Source organism: Pristiophorus japonicus, chromosome 14 (assembly GCF_044704955.1).
Source record: "Pristiophorus japonicus isolate sPriJap1 chromosome 14, sPriJap1.hap1, whole genome shotgun sequence".
Classification (NCBI taxonomy): domain Eukaryota; kingdom Metazoa; phylum Chordata; class Chondrichthyes; family Pristiophoridae; genus Pristiophorus; species Pristiophorus japonicus.
Window position 1 is genome coordinate 165,746,052 of NC_091990.1, and position 20,214 is coordinate 165,766,265.

A 20,214-nucleotide genomic window follows, 5' to 3' on the forward strand; every position below is an offset into this window, starting at 1 on the left:
AAGATTGGGAGGGAAAAAACAAAGTACAATGTACAGCAGTGATCATTGTGTTTGTTTCGTATATATGGCTCTGTTAATGCACAGTACAAGATTGGACAAATCACATTGGTCACATCTCTGACATCAAAACAGCTTAAAGGGAGATTATCCTTTTGCGATTTTCGCCAATGCTCATGCCATCCTACACCAGTGGTGCGTGGAAGATGTCTGAGAATGAAGAATGGCTTGTGATATGTCTGGGAGAAAACAAGTAACACTGAAATCAAAGACTCAAATGAATGTGCTCCAATGTCAGCCAGTGCACCGATTTTACTGTATGAATGAGGAAACATAGAAACATAGACATAGAAACATAGAAAATAGGTGCAGGAGTACGCCATTCGGCCCTTCTAGCCTGCACCGCCATTCAATGAGTTCATGGCTGAACATTCAACTTCAGTACCCCATTCCTGCTTTCTCGCCATACCCCTTGATCCCCCTAGCAGTAAGGACCTCATCTAACTCCTTTTTGAATATATTTAGTGAATTGGCCTCAACAACTTTCTGTGGTAGAGAATTCCACAGGTTCACCACTCTCTGGGTGAAGAAGTTCCTCCGCATCTCGGTCCTAAATGGCTTACCCCTTATCCTTAGACTGTGACCCCTGGTTCTGGACTTCCCCAACATTGGGAACATTCTTCCTGCATCTAACCTGTCTAACCCCGTCAGAATTTTATATGTTTCTATGAGGTCCCCTCTCATTCTTCTGAACTCCAGTGAATACAAGCCCAGTTGATCCAGTCTTTCTTGATAGGTCAGTCCCGCCATCCCGGGAATCAGTCTGGTGAACCTTCGCTGCACTCCCTCAATAGCAAGAATGTCCTTCCTCAGGTTAGGAGACCAAAACTGTACACAATACTCCAGGTGTGGCCTCACCAATGCCCTGTACAACTGTAGCAACACCTCCCTGCCCCTGTACTCAAATCCCCTTGCTATGAAGGCCAACATGCCATTTGCTTTCTTAACCGCCTGCTGCACCTGCATGCCAACCTTCAATGACTGATGTACCATGACACCCAGGTCTCTTTGCACCTCCCCTTTTCCTAATCTGTCACCATTCAGATAATAGTCTGTCTCTCTGTTTTTACCACCAAAGTGGATAACCTCACATTTATCCACATTATACTTCATCTGCCATGCATTTGCCCACTCACCTAACCTATCCAAGTCGCTCTGCAGCCTCACAGCATCCTCCTCGCAGCTCACACTGCCACCCAACTTAGTGTCATCCGCAAATTTGGAGATACTACATTTAATCCCCTCATCTAAATCATTAATGTACAATGTAAACAGCTGGGGCCCCAGCACAGAACCTTGCGGTACCCCACTAGTCACTGCCTGCCATTCTGAAAAGTACCCATTTACTCCTACTCTTTGCTTCCTGTCTGACAACCAGTTCTCAGTCCATGTCAGTACACTACCCCCAATCCCATGTGCTCTAACTTTGCACATCAATCTCTTGTGTGGGACCTTGTCGAACGCCTTCTGAAAGTCCAAATATACCACATCAACTGGTTCTCCCTTATCCACTCTACTGGAAACATCCTCAAAAAATTCCAGAAGATTTGTCAAGCATGATTTCCCTTTCACAAATCCATGCTGACTTGGACCTATCATGTCACCTCTTTCCAAATGCACTGCTATGACATCCTTAATAATTGATTCCATCATTTTACCCACTACCGATGTCAGGCTGACCGGTCTATAATTCCCTGTTTTCTCTCTCCCTCCTTTTTTAAAAAGTGGGGTTACATTGGCTACCCTCCACTCCATAGGAACTGATCCAGAGTCAATGGAATGTTGGAAAATGACTGTCAACGCATCCACTATTTCCAAGGCCACCTCCTTAAGTACTTTGGGATGCAGTCCATCAGGCCCTGGGGATTTATCGGCCTTCAATCCCATCAATTTCCCCAACACAATTTCCCGGCTAATAAGGATTTCCCTCAGTTCCTCCTCCTTACTAGACCCCCCGACCCCTTTTATAACCGGAAGGTTGTTCGTGTCCTCCTTCGTGAATACCGAACCAAAGTACTTGTTCAATTGGTCCGCCATTTCTTTGTTCCCCGTTATGACTTCCCCTGATTCTGACTGCAGGGGACCTACGTTTGTCTTTACTAACCTTTTTCTCTTTACATATCTATAGAAACTTTTGCAATCCGTCTTAATGTTCCCTGCAAGCTTCTTCTCATACTCCATTTTCCCTGCCCTAATCAAACCCTTTGTCCTCCTCTGCTGAGTTCTAAATTTCTCCCAGTCCCCAGGTTCGCTGCTATTTCTGGCCAATTTGTATGCCACTTCCTTGGCTTTAATACTATCCCTGATTTCCCTTGATAGCCACGGTTGAGCCACCTTCCCTTTTTTATTTCTATGCCAGACAGGAATGTACAATTGTTGTAGTTCATCCATGCGGTCTCTAAATGTCTGCCATTGCCCATCCACAGTCAACCCCTTAAGTATCATTCGCCAATCCATCTCAGCCAATTCACGCCTCATACCTTCAAAGTTAGCCTTCTTTAAGTTCTGGACCATGGTCTCTGAATTAACTGTTTCATTCTCCATCCTAATGCAGAATTCCACCATATTATGGTCACTCTTCCCCAAGGGGCCTCGCACAACGAGATTGCTAATTAATCCTTTCTCATTACATAACACCCAGTCTAAGATGGCCTCCCCCCTAGTTGGTTCCTCGACATATTGGTCTAAAAAACCATCCCTTATGCACTCCAGAAAATCCTCCTCCACCGTATTGCTTCCAGTTTGGTTAGCCCAATCTATGTGCATATTAAAGTCACCCATTATAACTGCTGCACCTTTATTGCACGCACCCCTAATTTCCTGTTTGATGCCCTCCCCAACATCACTACTACTGTTTGGAGGTCTGTACACAACTCCCACTAACGTTTTTTGCCCTTTGGTGTTCTGCAGCTCTACCCATATAGATTCCACATCATCCAAGCTAATGTCCTTCCTAACTATTGCCTTAATCTCCTCCTTAACCAGCAATGCTACCCCACCTCCTTTTCCTTTTATTCTATCCTTCCTGAATGTTGAATACCCCTGGATGTTGAGTTCCCAGCCCTGCTCATCCTGGAACATAGGAAATAAAACACTCCATGGAAGGGCCCTGTAAGTGTAAAGTTTTTTTTAGATTAATTACCTGATTCACATCTAAGTGTTCACCCCTTCTTTAATTAACACAAAGTTATATCCATTAGCTAATAGCACAATTTGCGATATTAAAAGAAAGCTTACCGTATAGTATTTAATCCAAAGTAAAGCACAATGATGAAAAATCCATCATTGATAGTCATATTTTCCAATGACCTCTGTGATATCACAATTCCGACGATCATGAAGATAAGAGTATTAGCGAGATATGTTAGCATTTCCCAAAAGCTGCAAAAATCAGATATTTGAATTCAATCATTTCACATTAGAACCTCATTGCTGATGCAAACAGTAATCAAGTGACTCCATGATGTTACCTAGAAGTGCTGCCTAAGTGAGTTGCTGTTGTTTTACTAACACTTTTTTTATTACATCTTCTATGGTTAAAGCAGAACAGAACATCAATTATAAACGAGGGCTGTAACAACTCTGGCAGCAATTTTATTGAGCTCGGTAGATCCATGGCGGGCAACGTCGGTGGCGGGTCACGACCCTGCTGTTGGCTCCATCCCGCTCTGTGAAATGAATTTCCTTTGATGGGGCTTGTTAAGCCCGCCCAGCACATTTCCTGGCCAATTAGGAGAAATGGATCTGGTGACGTAATTTCATGACATGTCATCAGCCAGTTTCCTTAAAGGGACGATGAACAACTTTAATTTGACATTTGTGCTGGCAGTGTTCGACAGCATTGAGGTGCTGCAAACACTGACAATGACTGCACAGAGACACAGGGCTGCACCCAGGCTCTTCCATGACTCGTTCCATATGCTTACGGAGAGAGTCAAAGCACGCAGAGAGGTCCTCTTCCCTTCCCATGGGTGGAAGACACCTCCCCAGGAGACCAAGACAGCCTGGTTGCACATTGCAGAGGAGGGCACAAGCAGGGATGTAGTCAGGAGGACCTGGGCTCGGTGCCGCAAATGGTTCAATGATCTCAGTAGATCAGAAACGTTAGTACAAAGCCACACTCAACCTCATCCTGCTGTGCCTCTCATCACATCCCCATCACTCTGCCTTCCCTACCCTACGCCTGCACATCCTTACTCACACCCATCCCTCTCTATCTACATTATCACATCCCCATTTCACTAGCCAACCTCACACTCACGATCATCCTAGTGGAAACATATCAACTAGCAACACACAAGGGTAGGCACTTGGGTGTTTTATGCAATGTTCATGTAAGGTTTCTGTTAATGTGGTGTCAAACATTGAAACCTTTATTTTCAACACTTTACATTCTTGGACAGATTTGTGTGCACCTTTGGAAGTAGCTCAGTGAGTTGAGTGAAGAGTGAGACATAATGGTACCCCCTGCAATGGTGATGAGTGTGAAAGGAATGACTTGGGCATTGGAAGGATGCTTTATGTGGGGTGGAAGGATGTGGGGTGGTGCCAACCTGGTGCATCATATGGCAGCCAGGGTGTACATCGTCAAGTGAAGTAAATCTGGCCATGGTGAGGCCATCCCTGGCCTCCGGGCAGCAACGTGCTTGGGTGCTGATGCCCTCTGTCGTGTGCAGCATCAGGTGATTGCGGAGAAGGTTGGTGTTGTTGTTGGTGCTGCTGGTGTGCCTGGTGCTGCTGGTGTTGGGGCTGATTGTGGCCGGAGTCTGAGGACCAAGGTGAAAGAGTATGCTGATGGAACAGACGGCAGGTGAAATAGAGATGACAGAAGCGATCTGTCAATGTTGAGAGAGGTAATGAGGTCAAACTGGATGGAGACTTGCGTAAAGACTTGCAGCATGATGAATCTGTTGTGAAAATGCAGTGAGGATCAGCTTGTAGCTGAGGGAGGATATCTCTGTAAGGTGGGAGCTTTTACTTTACATTTGAAGCTGTTAACTCAACAGCTGATTCAATGACCACTGAACTCCCATCTCAGGTTGGCAGACGTGGTCCACGACCAGCATGGACCCCGCAGGCAAGCTGTCAAATGCAAAAGGTAAGCTGAAAATCATTCTTAAGTGGGAACAAGCCACTAATTACCTGAATTGGGTTCCCCGCTGCTGCTCAGTGCTGACAGACCTGACAGTGGGAAAGGCGCGTGCCTGCAGGTTCACAGCAGGGTTCTGACCCGCTGTGAAAAAACTTTCCCATCCGACCCGCCAGCGATCATGCCTGCTGACACCCCTCAAAATTACACCTTCTGAGTTTAAGTCCATATAATATGGAATCTTCAACCTCTGAATGAGTTTTGCAATCTAAAGGGACATACTTCAGTTGTCAAAGGAGTCATATGGAGTGATTATGGGAGTAATACTGAACCAATGCGAAACAAAATGGTGCTATTTAGAGTTTTGAAACCAGATTCTTCAATTCAAATGTATAAAGAACAAAGAAAGATCTTAAAGCTTACTGACAGTACTATTAAGTCGAACCAGCTATCATTAACCCCTTCCCCAGGTAACTTGTAGTGTTTCTCGCCAAAGTCATGAAGCAACAAAACTTGCTAATTATAATACATCAAAATGCTACTGCACATTTCAAAATCTCCACCTATTTAATGAAGATGAGCAAAACCATTGGGAGACTAAAAGAATGACAAACTGGCAGGAACCAAACCTTCATCAAAAACTACATAAACCAGACAAATCCCAGGTAATGACGATCTCAAATAAGAGAGAGCCTAACCTTCACATACAATGGCATTACCATCACCAAATCCTCCACCATCAATATCCTGGGGGGGGGTCACCATTAACCAGAAACTCAACTGGACCAGCCATACAAATGCCATGGCTACTAGAGCAGGTCATAGGCTGTGTATTCTGCAGCAAGAGGCTCACTTTCTCACTCCAAAAATCCTCTCCACTACCTACAAGGCACAATTCAGAAGTGTGATTGAATATTCTCCACTTTCCTGGATGGGTGCAGCTGCAAGAAGCTCAACACCATCCAGCACAAAGCAATCTGCTTGATGGGTACTCACCCACCAGCTTAAATACCCACTCCCTCCACCACCAGCATACCATGGTTGCTGTGTACTATCTACAGGATACAATGCAGCAAGTTGCCAAGGCTTCTTTGGCAGCACCTCCCAAATCTGCATCCTTCCTAAGCTAGAAGGACAGGGGCAGAAGGTGCATGGGCACACTATTCCATCCAAGTGCCCCTCCAAGTCACACTCCCTACCTAGCAGCAGTCTGAGATTACCTTCACCACATGACTGCTGCAGTTCAATAAGAAGACTACCACCACTATCATCTCAAGGACAACGAGCTAAGGATACACAATAAATCCTGGCCTTGCCGGCAATGCCCTTATTCTGAGAATGAATTTTAAAAATGCTTGCATTTGTTAATATAATGTTTTTTTACAGTAAATTGTTATTTTCGTTCAAGTGAAGAATTAAACAGGTTTTTACTTTTTTTGCACTGTGTCAACAGTCAGTACAATTAGACCCCTTATTAGGGTCTATTAAGGCTAGGGGAAGTTTAGACATTGGGAGGGGAGAGGTTGAGGGTGAAAAGTTGTCGGATGACGGAAGATGACGAGTGTAATGTTGTTTTGGCAGAGGAGCTCCCCAGGTAGCTGCCAACCCGGCGGCCATCTTAACCTTAGCTGGGAGATCTCATAGATGCAGTGATCGTGTCCATTTTTAAAAAGGGGAATGTCATGTATTCAACCAGCATTGTGACCCATGTATAATCTGACCTAAGTTGTACACTGAGAGAATACTGACCACTAGGTGGTGAACTTGTGGGAGACACTCCTAACCTAGACCTTCAGATATAAAAGGGGAAGCTCCACCCACTTCCAGCACTTGAGTGCTATGAAATAAAGGACAGGTCACAGACTGAACTTCTCTCAAGCATGGGCCTCGTGTGCATTTATACTGTATAGTAAGGACGTATCAATGGCGACGAGAAACTGGGAATTAAACCACGCGAGCATGGCCACTAGCAATAACAGGGGCAGTCAGGGACATTCGACTGGCAAGGGACCTTTTGTTTCAAAGAGCAGCTCATGCTAGAGGCGTGGAGGCACACACTCAGCCGGAGTTTGCAGAGGTGAGCAAAATACCTGCAGAAATTGCAGAAATGAACGCTGGGGGAAATCGCTGGAAGCTGAAGTTCAGCGAGTTCATGTGGAGCACGTATACAGTTCATACACCAGGACACCACCGATAATGATGAAAGTGCTCCTCAATGGCATCCCAGTATCAATGGAGCTAGACATGGGGGCCAGCCAGTCCCTGATGGGTATCAAACAGTTCGAAAAGTTGTGGACGTCCAAGGCCAGGAGGCCAAACTTATCGCCGATTGACGCACAGCTACGGACTTACACAAAGCAGATCATTCCGGTGCTAGGCAGCGCCACGGTAGTCGTGACCCACAAAGATTCAGAGAACAGACTGCCACTCTGGATTGTCCCAGGGGACAGTCCCGCACTACTGGGGAGGAGTTGGCTTGCTGTCATGAACTGGAAATGGGGCGATGTCAATGCAATTTCCTCTGTGGAGCGAGTATCATGCTCACAGATCCTGGACAAATTTGACTCATTATTTCAACCCGGCATTGGCACTTTCATGGGGGCCAAGGTAGTGATTCACATAAACCCGGACGCCAGGCCAGTACACCACAAGGCCAGAGCGGTGCCGTATGTGATGCGGGAAAAGATAGAAGGCGAATTGGACCGCCTGCTGAGGGAAGGCATCATCTCGCCAGTCGAATTCAGTGACTGGGCGAGCCCGATCGTGCCGGTGCTCAAGGCGGATGGATCGGTCAGGGTATGTGGTGATTACAAGGTCACCATCAATCGGGTGTCACTCCAAGACCAGTACCCGCTACCGAGAGCGGAGGACCTCTTTGCGACACTATCCGGTGGCAAACTTTTTTCAAAATTGGACCTGACCTCAGCTTACATGACCCAGGAGCTGGCGAGTGAGTCGAAGAAGCTGACCACCATCACGACACACAAGGGGTTGTTTGAGTACAACAGATGTCCATTCGGGATTTGCTCGGCCGCCGCGATCTTCCAACGAAATATGGAAAGCCTCCTCAAGTCGATTCCAGGGACGGTGGTTTTTCAGGACGACATCCTCATTACGGGTTACGATACTGAAGAACACCTCCACAACCTGGAGGAGGTGCTACGCAGACTGGACCGGGTAGGGTTGCGACTGAAAAAGGCGAAGTGCGTCTTCCTAGCTCCAGAGGTAGAATTCCTGGGGATGAGGTTAGCAGCAGAAGGGATCAACCCTACTGCGTCCAAGACGGAAGCGATCCAGAGAGCACCCAGACCCCGTAACACGACGGAGCTGCGTTCATTCCTGGGGCTCCTGAACTATTTTGGTAACTTTCTTCCCAAATTGAGCACGCTGCTAGAGCCACTACACGTGCTCCTACGCAAAGGTCGCGAATGGGTCTGGGGGGACAGCCAGGAAAGGGCTTTTAATAGAGCACGCAAATTGTTATGTTCCAACAATCTGTTAACGCTATATGACCCATGTAAGAAACTTGTGTTAACATGCGATGCGTCGTCCTATGGTGTCGGGTGTGTGTTGCAGCATGCCAATGCCAAGGGTCAGTTACAGCCGGTAGCTTATGCCTCCAGAAGTCTGTCCCAGGCAGAAAGGGGCTACGGGATGGTAGAAAAGGAGGCGCTGGCATGTGTATATGCGGTAAAGCAAATGCACCAGTACCTGTTTGGCAGGAAATTTGAGCTGGAGACAGATCACAAACCCCTAACGTCCCTTTTGGCCGACAACAAGGCCATAAATGCAAACGCATCGGCCCGCATACAGAGGTGGGCAATCACGTTAGCCACCTATGACGACACAATTCGGCACAGACCGGGCACCGAAAACTGTGCCGATGTACTCAGCCACCACTGAGGGGACTACTGAGCATGCTGCTGAGATGGTCATGGCTGTTGAAGCTTTCGGAAGCGAAGGCTCACCCGTGACAGCCCGTCAGATTAAAGTCTGGACAAATAGAGACCCGTTATTGTCTCTAGTCAAGAAATGTGTCCTGAATGGGGACTGGGCAGCCACGTACAGGGCATGCCCTGAGAAATTTAAACCATTTCACAGACGCAAGGATGAATTCTCGATTCAGGCCGATTGCCTACTGTGGGGAAACCGCGTAATCATGCCCCAGATGGGCAGAGAGGTGTTCATCAGAGAACTCCACAATGGGCACCCGGGCATTGTCACGATGAAGGCAATTGCCAGGTCACACGTTTGGTGGCCAGGGATAGATGCAGATCTGGAACTTTGTGTTCGCAGGTGCAACATGTGCGCCCAGCTGGGCAATGCGCCCAGGGAAGCCCCCCTTAGCCCCTGGCCATGGCCCGCCAAGCCTTGGTCACGCATCCATGTGGACTACGCAGGTCCTTTCATGGGGAAAATGTTTTTGGCTGTAGTAGACGCCGACTCCAAATGGATCGAGTGTGACATTTTAAATTCAAGCACATCCTCTGCCATGGTAGAAAGTCTACGGGCAATGTTCACCGCCCACGGTCTACCGGATATCTTGGTCAGCGACAATGGCCCGTGCTTCACAAGCACTGAATTCCAGGTCTTCATGGCAGGCAATGGAATTAACCATGTTAGAACGGCACCGTTCAAGCCGGCCTCAAATGGCCAGGCAGAACGAGCAGTGCAGATAATCAAACAGGGGATGCTCAGAACCCAAGGGGGTTCCCTACAATGCCGCTTATCACACCTCCTGTTGGCCTACAGATCCCGACCACACTCGCTCCCAGGGGTTCCACCCGCAGAGCTGCTAATGAAAAGGACGCTCAAAACCCGATTATCCCTTATACACCCCACCATGAAAGAAATTGTCGAAAGCAGGTGCCAGTCACAATATGACTGCCATGACAGGAATGCGAGGGCGCGATGTATTGATGTAAATGACCCTGTTTTTGTCCTCAACTACGCTGCAGGGCCCAAATGGCTCGCAGGCACTGTGGTTGCCAAAGAGGGAAATAGGATTCTGGCAGTTAAACTTACCAATGGACAAATCTGCCGCAAACATGTGGATCAAACTAAAAGGAGGTTCAGCAACCCCATAGAAGAAGCAGAGGAAGAACACGATGTCGAGTTCACTCCACCACAGGTGACCGAACACAGGAACCAAAGGGAGGAGAGCCCAGTCACTGTGGGCAGTCCGGACAGGCCTGAGGCACCGCAAACAGCAGACACTCAGGCCAGCGCCCAACAACCGGAGCCCCAACTCAGGTGCTCTACAAGGGAGCGTAAACCACCAGAGAGACTCAACCTGTGATCCCAATAAGACTTTGGGGGGGGGAGGTGATGTCATGTATTCAACCAGCATTGCAACCCATGTATAATCTGACCTAAGTTGTACACTGAGAGAACACTGACCACTAGGTGGTGAACTTGTGGGAGACACTCCTAACCTAGACCTTCAGATATAAAAGGGGAAGTTCCACCCACTTCCAGCACTTGAGTGCTATGAAATAAAGGACAGGTCACAGACTGACCTTCTCTCAAGCATGGGCCTTGTGTGCATTTATACTGTATAGTAAGGACGCATCAGGGAACAAATCCGATTGCGCCAACTACAGGGGAATCACCCTGCTATCAACCACTGGGAAGGTTGTTGCTCGAGTTCTCCTCAACCGTCTTTTCCCTGTGGCCGAAGAGCTCCTCTCGGAATCGCAGTGCGGATTTCGTCCCTTACGAGGAACAACGGACATGATCTTTGCAGCACGACAAATCAGGAAAAATGCAGAGAGCAGCGCCAGCCCTATTCCATGGTCTTTTTCAATCTTACAAAGGCCTTTGACACTGTCGACCATGAGGGCTTATGGAGCATCCTCCTCCATTTTTGATGTCCCCGAAAGTTTGTCAACATCCTTCGCCTGCTCCACAACGACATGCAGGCCGTGATCCTTACCAGTGAATCCATTACAGACCCATTCCACGTCCAGAACGGGGTCAAACAGGGCTGCGTCATCGCTCCAACCCCCTTCTCAATCTTCCTCGCTGCCATGCTCCACCTCACAAGCTCCCCACTGGAGTGGAACTAAACTACAGAACCAGTGGAAGCTGTTTAACCTACGCCGCCTCCAGGCCAGGTCCAAGATCACCCAAACCTCTGTCGTTGAACTGCAGTACGCAGACGACACCTGCGTCTGCACACATTCTGAGGCTGAACTCCAGGATATAGTCGATGTATTCACCGAGGCATATGAAAGCATGGGCCTCACGCTGAACATCCATAAGACAAAGGTCCTCCACCAGCCTGTTCTTGCTGCACAGCACTGCCCCCCAGTCATCAAGATTCACGGCACGACCCTCGACAACGTGGATCACTTCCCATACCTCGGGAGCCTTTTATCAACAAAGGCAGACATTGATGCGGAGATTCAACATCGACTCCAGTGTGCCAGTGCAGCCTTCGGCCGCCTGACGAAAAGAGTGTTTGAAGACCAGGCCCTCAAACCTATCAACCTCCTGTATGAATCAGAGGCATGGACAATGTACAGAAGACACATCAAGTCGCTGGATATATCACCAACGATGTCTCCGCAAGATCCTGCAAATCCCCTGGGAGGACAGACGCACCAACATCAGCGTCCTCGCCCAGGCTAGCATCCCCAGTATTGAAGCTTCCCGAGACGACTATCTATCGCACCTGTGACAGGGTCTGTGGTTCTCGTGTTGGACTGTTCAGCCACCAAAGGACTCACTTTGGGAGTGGAAGCAAGTCGAGGGACTGCCTATGATGATGACTACTAGATCAGATAAAGTATCAGTTCAATAAATCCTCCTTCTTCCCTATCCACACTCGATCAGCTTCGCTGGGCAGGCCACTTAGTTCGCATGCCAGATACGAGACTCCCTAAGCAATTGCTCTACGCGGAGCTCCTTCACAGCAAACGAGCCAAAGGTGGGCAGCAGAAACGTTACAAGGACACCCTCAAAGCCTCCCTGGTGAAGTGCGACATTGCCAGTGACACCTGGAAGACCCTGGCCGAAGACTGCCCTCGGTGGAGAAAGTACATCCGGGAGGGCGTTGAGCTCCTCGAATCTCAACGCTGCGAGCGTGAAGAGGTCAGGCGCAGGCAGCGGAAGGAGTGTGCGACAAACCAGTGCCACCACCGCCCCCCCCCCCCTTCCCCAGACGACTGTCTGTCCCACCTGTGACAGGGTCTGTGGCTCCCGTGTTGGACTGTTCAGCCACCAAAGGACTCACTTTAGGAGTGGAAGCAAGTCAAGGGACTGCCTATGATGACGACTACTAGATCAGATAAAGTATCAGTTCAATAAATCCTCCTTCTTCCCTATCCCAACAATAGGATCCATTGTGCAGGTAGCAAATTGAAAGGCGTTTTGAGTACATACGAGATACTTTTAGAGGAAAAGATTTACAAAGTATTATCCAGCAAAGCAGCCACATTATAAAACTTAACATTCTCCCAACACTGAATAAATTGTGCCAGTGAAGAATTAAGATATTCAATGTGTGTTACTTTTCCAATGCAAAGAATACAATATTGTATTGTATGAGCTGTTCCTTGCAATCAAAGTACAATCTGTTTATCTGCAAGAATGTGAAAATTATGAAGATGAACTGTAAAAATATACTCCTTTACTTTTAAGTGGCACAAACAGCAGGTGCGTCAAGAAGAATATGGATATAGAAGTTCATGTAATGTAGGAAACGCAACAGCCAATTTGCACACAGCAAGATCCCAAAAATAGCAATGAGATTATAGCCAGGTAATCTGTTTTACGAATGCTTGTTGAGGGATAAATATTGGCCAAGACACCGAGGAGAACTCCCATATACTTATCACATAGTGCCATGGGATCTTTTATGTCCACCTGAGAGGGTAGATAGAGACTCGGTTTAATGTTTCCTCTGAGAGACGACACCTCCAACAGTGCAGCACTCCCTCAGTACTGCACTGCAGTATCAGCCTAGATCTTGTCCTGGAGCAGATCTTCAAATCATACTTTCTGACTTAGAGGAGAGTGCTGGCCAAGGCTGACACCCTTGGGCATTAAAGGGGGCGTTTCCAGCCTCTCACCTCATTTGCAGATAAACAGGCAGTGACTAGTCGGGTGCCGCAGGGCTCAGGGCTGGGACCTCAGCTGTTTACATTTTTTTTTCCATATAATTTATTTTCATTGTCTACCATGGCTGCCTAACAGTGTATTACGATCATTCAGCATAATTTAGGGATTCTTGATTAATTCAGAGACATGGGCCTCACATTTCTACTTGCCCTATTCCACTGCTGCAAGTATGGCAGGGCAGGATGCCCATCTACCCACAAGTTCCATCTCTGAGCCAGTACCACTTGCTATGGTTAGGTACTCACACCCTGTCTCAGGTGGGAAGCAGGAATCTCAGCCACCTTGCCAAACAGTTGCAATCCATTGCAGTAGGGAACTGACCTTCTCCAAATCCTGCAGCAAATTCCACCCCTGTCTATCCAAATTCTGACATTTTCACACTGAAAAGTAACAGGGATTACTGAGCCACCATGGTTACAAATAGTCATGCCAAAAAGCTGAAAAAATGAGCTTTCAAACTGAAAACACCTTGTTGCAAAATGATAAATCTCCCAATTAATTTCATTCCGTATCATGTTTAAAATATGTAATAAACAGAATCAATATGTGAGGTGCAACAAATGAGTTCCAATACTCACCGCACTAGGAACACCTCAATCTCTGGACTAAAACTCACTGTATCCATAAATAGCCCCATAAAGGTAACAGATATTACACCTGACATCCCAAGCCATTCACCTGAAAATAAATCAGACATATAATCAACATCTCAAATGGTACATTTTCACTTTTTGGTATAAAGACATCATTTTCCAACACATAATTCATGTAAGTTAAGAAAACTGGGAAAATCAGAGTCTGTCTGTCCCTTTTATGCTTTTGGTGTACAGGTGCTGTGCCTAAAATCCGGAACCCTCGGGACCAAGGCCGTTCCGGATTCCGGGCTTTTCCAGACTTTCGATTTGCTTTCTGATGTCACGAATCCAGAAACACCCGAGCCCAAGTTCGGGTATTTCCGGAATTCGGAACGTAAGTAAGGGGAGGGGGGTTATTCCCACTGAGGAGCTATTCGGGCGGGCCGGTCCCACAGAGGTGGTCATCGTTGGGCGGGGCCCCACCTAGGATGTCATTGGGCGGGCAGGCCCCACCAAGGAGCTGTTCGGGTGGGCTGGCCCCACCAAGAAGGTCGTTGGGCGAGCCGGTCCTGCTGAGGATCTGTTAGTGTCGGGCGGGGCCCCGCCAAGGATGTCATTGGGTGGGCAGGCCCCACCGAGGAGCTGTTAATGTCAGGCGGGGCCCCACCGAGATTGTCATTGGGCAGGCAGGCCCTGTCAAGGAGCTGTTCGGGCGGACCGGCCCCGCCGAGGAGGTCGTTGGGCGGGCCAGCGAGGAGATCCCAAGGTAAGGGCAGCAGTGGTGAGGCGAGCGGGGCAAGGTGAGCGGCGGTGAGGCGAGGCCCGAGGTCGGGCAGCGGCGGGGCCCCGAGGTCGGCAGGATCATCAGGTCCGGATTCTGGAACATTTTATGGATTCAGGACGACCGTGCCACCGATCAATCCGGAATCCGGATTCCGGGGCATTCCAGATTCCAGAACTCCAGATTCTCGACGCTGCACCTGTACTATAATTTGCATACTGATTTAAATCCACAATTGCATAAATGTAAGGAAAGAAAATCATAATGTAGAGCAGCCAAATCTCACTAGTTCAACTACTTCACCTTCATTAAGATTCCTTAAATAGGTGTCCAGGAGCTGGCACAGTAACTCCTGTATAAAACCTGAAACGGACAACAGTCCAGGATTTGATATGTGCTGTGTACACTATAACTTCCCCATGAATTTTCCAACAGAAGTTCAACCTTACATTAGGCCTCGAAATCCAATGTCTGTCCGTGGCTGAATGAAATAGATTGCAGATATTAGGGTGCACAATTTCTTCTGAAACGTGGATGCACATATGAAGCAACATCTATCTATGTGCTACATCAGAGTACCATTGTATACAGTGGGATTGATTTACAATCAGGCTCTAATCAGACGACAGTCAGACACTGCATTTATTAGCACCCTCCCAATCATTTGTGTGTTCACCATACTTAATTTTGCAGACTCAACTTAATTTATATTGTGCGCACGAGGTTCTAGCCCACATTGCACATAGCATTTTGAATTTGTCAGAGGGAGTTGAAAATCGTGTTTATGTCCCTTTAAATTAATCTTGACCAGAGTTTATGGTGAGCACTTAAAGTTAAATGGCCAAGTAAAATGATGTAGGCATATAGGGGGACAATAAATTTGGTAATATAACGTATATTTCAGTATTTGTAAAGTTGATTGGCTAACAAAAACATCTAACAAAACCCAGTGGCTGGCATAATAAATATGGCGGCAGAAAACGGAGTCTGTGGTCAAGTGATATGCAAATTTTACCTTTTCATGTGCAGATCCAATTCCTTTTTGAAAGTTACTGTTGTGTCCTCAGATGCTCTAATAATGACTCCACGAGGCAATGTGTTGTACTTGAACTGTTGTAACCGTAGTCCTTTATTTGTTAACTCCAGAGTGAGGATCACACTTGGTGGCCTGCCTTTTATACTAGGCCAGGCACACCTGTACAGATAACCTACAAGTCTCCCACTGCTATGCCCTCTGGTGGACACCTTGTGACAGTATCAACAGTAGCCATGTAGGATACATGACATCACTCTCCCCTGAACCTTTAGTGCAAATCACCTCTGCATTGACTGTGCTCTGGGCTTAGCTCTATGTGGGCTCTGTCTGGTTGACCCTTGGCAGGTCATTTCAATCCGGGGTGAGTGGTTGGTGCAGTAGCGTGCTGGTGGTTGCTGTTTGTGGGTCTGTCCCTGACCACTCCATTCTCTCCCCGCCCACATTGATTATGGCGGGGGCTCCTAGCATTTATGTACATTCAAGTTCAGGAAAATGGGTTTTGTATTATATTTGTGGTTCTGTAGTGCGACAGGTACTTTAGATGCCTTGTCGATGCAGTGACCGATGCGTGAGGACAAACTAGTTCCGGAGCTGCTGGGTTGTGTCCCTGCAGTCTGGTGGCAGCTCAGTGCCCGGTGCTGGCAGTGGGAACCCGATTGGCTCGAGTAGCCTACTCTCGGGGCTGTTGTTGTGGTGCACAAGGAACTACTGACTCGCTAGCCTGGGCATCGTTTGGTTTGGGATCCTGGCTAGTGCCGGTTCCCTTTGGGGGAACTGTGGCAGGTGACCCTACATTTATGGGTATGGCCTTGGTGGCGATGGGGTCTGGGGACAGCGCCTTAGTACAGTCTGCTCCTTCAAGCTCGTGGCAGTTGGTGCCATCGGGTGCCTGAGAAGTGGAGCAGATCGTGGTATCGATGCCGGTGCCTTTGCCCTGCTGAGGTCGCTTGCTCTGCAGCTCGTGTGTGTTGGCTGCTTGTGGCCACACTCCATGGTGCATGACTCTGGTCCTCAGGACACAGGTTACAGCATTGGGTAGATCGCTGGACCTGTGTGCTCCCGATGAGTGTCTGCCCGCTGCATTGGCTGCGTGCAGTTGAAACTCTGCATCGCAGAACTTTTCATTACTTATGCTGGACACACTGTGGGTCCGACTGCGATCGCGCAACTTTTTCTCGCTGGTTGTATGTGCACAGTTCAGATCATCAATTACACATTTTACATAATCAGTTGCTCATTCTACATGATCAATTACACCTTTTTCCTCTGACTTACAATTATATTACATTGCTTACGTGTGTGGAACTGTCCCTTTAATTGTAGTGAGTTGCCGGCCTCCTTTTAGAGAGCCTTGCTTTCTTTACCCCAATCCGCTTCTCTGTTTGGTGCCATGTGTTGCTCCATCAGTGCTGCATCTCGTGGTCTGGCCACGGCCATCTTTGTCTTCAGCGCCTCACCTCGTGGTTCGGGTGCCATCTTTCCTCCATCCACGATGTCGACTGCAGTGATCCTCTTCTCCCCCGGTTCTGCTTCCAAAGCTGGGAAGTCACCTCTGGATCCGATTTTCTTCCTCCGGAGTCCTGCCACTGGAGCCTGGAAGGTGCATTCGGGTCGTCTCAGCTGGATCATCTCCACGCAGTCGTGCTGAGCGGTCTGTGTCTCGGGTGCCGTGCTGGTCTGCTCTCCGGTGCCGGGTCCACCCTCAGGTGAGGGCTTGCTTTGCCTCTGAGCGCAGAGGGCATCGATCGCTGAAGGGGTGAAGTCTTCCCATTTCCAATGGATCGTCTCCATCCACCTTCTGCCGAGCAGCGTTGGTCCATCACCTGCAACAATCCACAGTGGTAACTTGTGCACCACGCCATCATGGAGTACCTTTACATTCGCGCTACCAACGGCTGGGATGATTTCATCAGTGCAGGTGCGCAGCTTTGCCTGAAACGGGACCACCTTGGGTCGCTCAGCTTGATTGTCCCATAGCCTCTCAAAGGCTTCTTGATTCATCACTGACTGGCTCGCTCCTGTGTCCACTTCCATGAAGACTGGAACGCCCTCTATCTCGACTTCCATCTTCAGCGGGAAACACTCGGTGATGCAGGTAAACATGCTATGTACCGCCCCGTGGGACTGGGCTGCCTCTCTGCCTATCGGTTCATAATTCGCGTTGGATTCCTGGCCATCTGCAGACTCTTCATCGATACAGTGAGTCAGATTTCTCTTACACATTCGCTGGAGGTGGCCCTTTGTGCTGCATAGTCTTTAAAGTGGCACTGGTGACCCCTGTGATTCCCTCCGCAACACCAGCATGGTGCTACTCTATTAGCCCCCTTCGGCGGACTCTGAGTTAAGGGACTCGGGTGCCTGTTCTCTCTTCCCTGAGAAGGTTCATGTTCTATAGTCCAGCCTCTAATTGGCGCCACTCTGTGCACAGTACCTGCCGGCTTTGAGTTCTGAGGGTGAGACATCAGCCTAGAGCTGCAGGTCGACGTCGTGAATGCCTGGCTCACAGAGATGGCCTTCTGCAGTGTGACTGTGGTATCCGCCGACAGTAGCTTGTGAAGAAGGCCCTCATGGCCGATTCCAAAGATAAAAATGTCCCGCAGCACTTCGTTGAGGTGGGTACCGAAGTCGCTCGGTGCTGCCAGCCTCCTGAGGTCTGCGGCGTACTCCGCGACTTCCTGGTCTTCGGGCCGTCGGTGGGTATAGAACCGGTGTCTGGCTGTAAGGATGCTCTCCTTGGGCTTGAGTTGCTCATGGATCAGTGTTACGAGCTCCTTGTACATTTTGGTCGTTGTCTTCGCTGGTGCCAGCAAGTCCCTAATGAGGCCATAGACGGTGGGCCCACAACTGGTCAGCAAGATAGCTCGGTGCTTATCAGCCAATGTGGCCGGGTCATCTCCTGCCAGGTCGTTTGCTGTGAAGAAATGTTCTAGCCTCTCCACAAAGGCATCCCAGTTATCACCATCGGTGAACTGCTGCAACATACCAAGGGTAGCCATTTTCGCGTGAAAGTTCGTAATCTCATCGCCTATTGTTGTGTCCTTAGATGCTCTAGTAATGACTCCACGAGGAAGTGTGTTGTACTTGAACTGTAGTGACCTTAGTCCTTTATTAGTTAACTCCAGAGTGTGGATCACACCTGGTGGCCTGCCTTTTATACTAGGCCAGGCACACCTGTACAGGTAACCTACAAGTCTCCCACTGCTGTGCCCTCTGGTGGCACACCTTGTGATAGTACCAACAGTAGCCATGTAGGATACATGACAGTTATTATTGAATTTGCATCCACCATCCTTTCAGGAAGTACATTCCAAATCATAACAACTCACTGCAAAAGAACACTCACCTTCCCTCTGATCCTTTTGCCAATATCATAAATCTATGTCCTCTGATTACTGACCCACCTGCCAGTGGAAACATTTCCTCCTTATTTAATCAATCAAAACACCTCATAATTTTGAGCAGCTCTATTAATCTCCCCTTAAATTTCTCTGCTTGAAGGAGAACAATCCCAACTTCTCTAATCTCTGTACTTAACTGAAGTCCCTCATCGCTGGTACCATTCTAATAAATCTCCTCTTAGCCTTCCCTGCTCGGAGGAAAACAACCCCAGTTCCTGTTTGACAAATTTGCTGGAGTTCTTTGAGGATGTAATGAGCTGGGTGGATAAAGAGGAACCAGTAGATGTCGTGTATTTAGATTTCCAGAAGACATTCGATAAGGTGCCAAGTAAGAGGTCAAGGGGTTAGGGGTAATATATTAGCATGGATAGAGGATTGGCTAACTAACAGAAAACATAGAATCAGGATAAATGGGAAATTTTCAAGTTGGCAAACTGCAATTAGTGGGGTGCCACAGGAATCAGTGCTGCGGCCTCAACTATTTACAATCTATATTAATGACTTGGATGAAGGGACCGAGTGTAATGTAGCCAAATTTGCTGATGATACAAAGATAGGTGGGAAAGCAAGTTGTGAGGAGGATGCAAATAATCTGCAAAGAGATATAGATAGGCTCAGTGAGTGGGCAAAAATTTGGCAAATGGAATATAGAGCCCAGGTTTGCCGCCGGGGTTAGAACGGCGGCAAACAGTGCTGGGACCTCTGCACATGCATGCCCAAATCTCTGCAGGCTGTGTGGGAGGGGCCCGAAGCATGCCGCCCCTAGCCCTGGCCAAAAGGGCTCCCCCAATGCTGCGCTCATGTGAGCAGGCCCCCAATGGCCCTAGCAGTATGATTTCAGTGGCTGTGCCTATGTGTGGGCGCACGCTTTGATTTAAAGTATCTTGAATATTTTATGACAAGATTGGGATCGTTACAGCATAACTTGCCGAAAGCATTATTGTCAACCAGCAAGTCAAAGGCAGGAGATGCTCGGCAACAGGGCTAATGTGCATGTGGGGCGCATGAAGCATTCAGAGAGCCGGGATGGCTTCATGCACCGTGTGAAAGTGAAGGAACAGGCCAAAAGTGGGCGAGGCAGATGGGGACCTGGCTCAAGCTGAATTACCAAGCTGGCTGAGGCCTGAAAAACAAACTTTGAACGAACCAATGCA

The 20,214-nt window shown here is 48.2% G+C and overlaps 1 protein-coding gene across 4 annotated transcripts in view; it reads right to left on the reverse strand.

Annotated features, from left to right (window-relative positions):
- The window catches only part of LOC139280197 (sperm-specific sodium:proton exchanger-like), a 654,445-nt gene that overhangs the window by 487,598 nt on the left and 146,633 nt on the right, over positions 1-20,214 (reverse strand). For all 4 annotated transcript variants that reach the window (XM_070899784.1, XM_070899786.1, XM_070899785.1 and 1 more), the window contains 2 exons: positions 13,849-13,948; positions 3,295-3,438 (listed from right to left, as the gene is read on the reverse strand). In XM_070899784.1, coding sequence (XP_070755885.1) covers positions 3,295-3,438; positions 13,849-13,948 — 244 coding nt within the window. The remainder of the gene's footprint in view (positions 1-3,294; positions 3,439-13,848; positions 13,949-20,214) is intronic.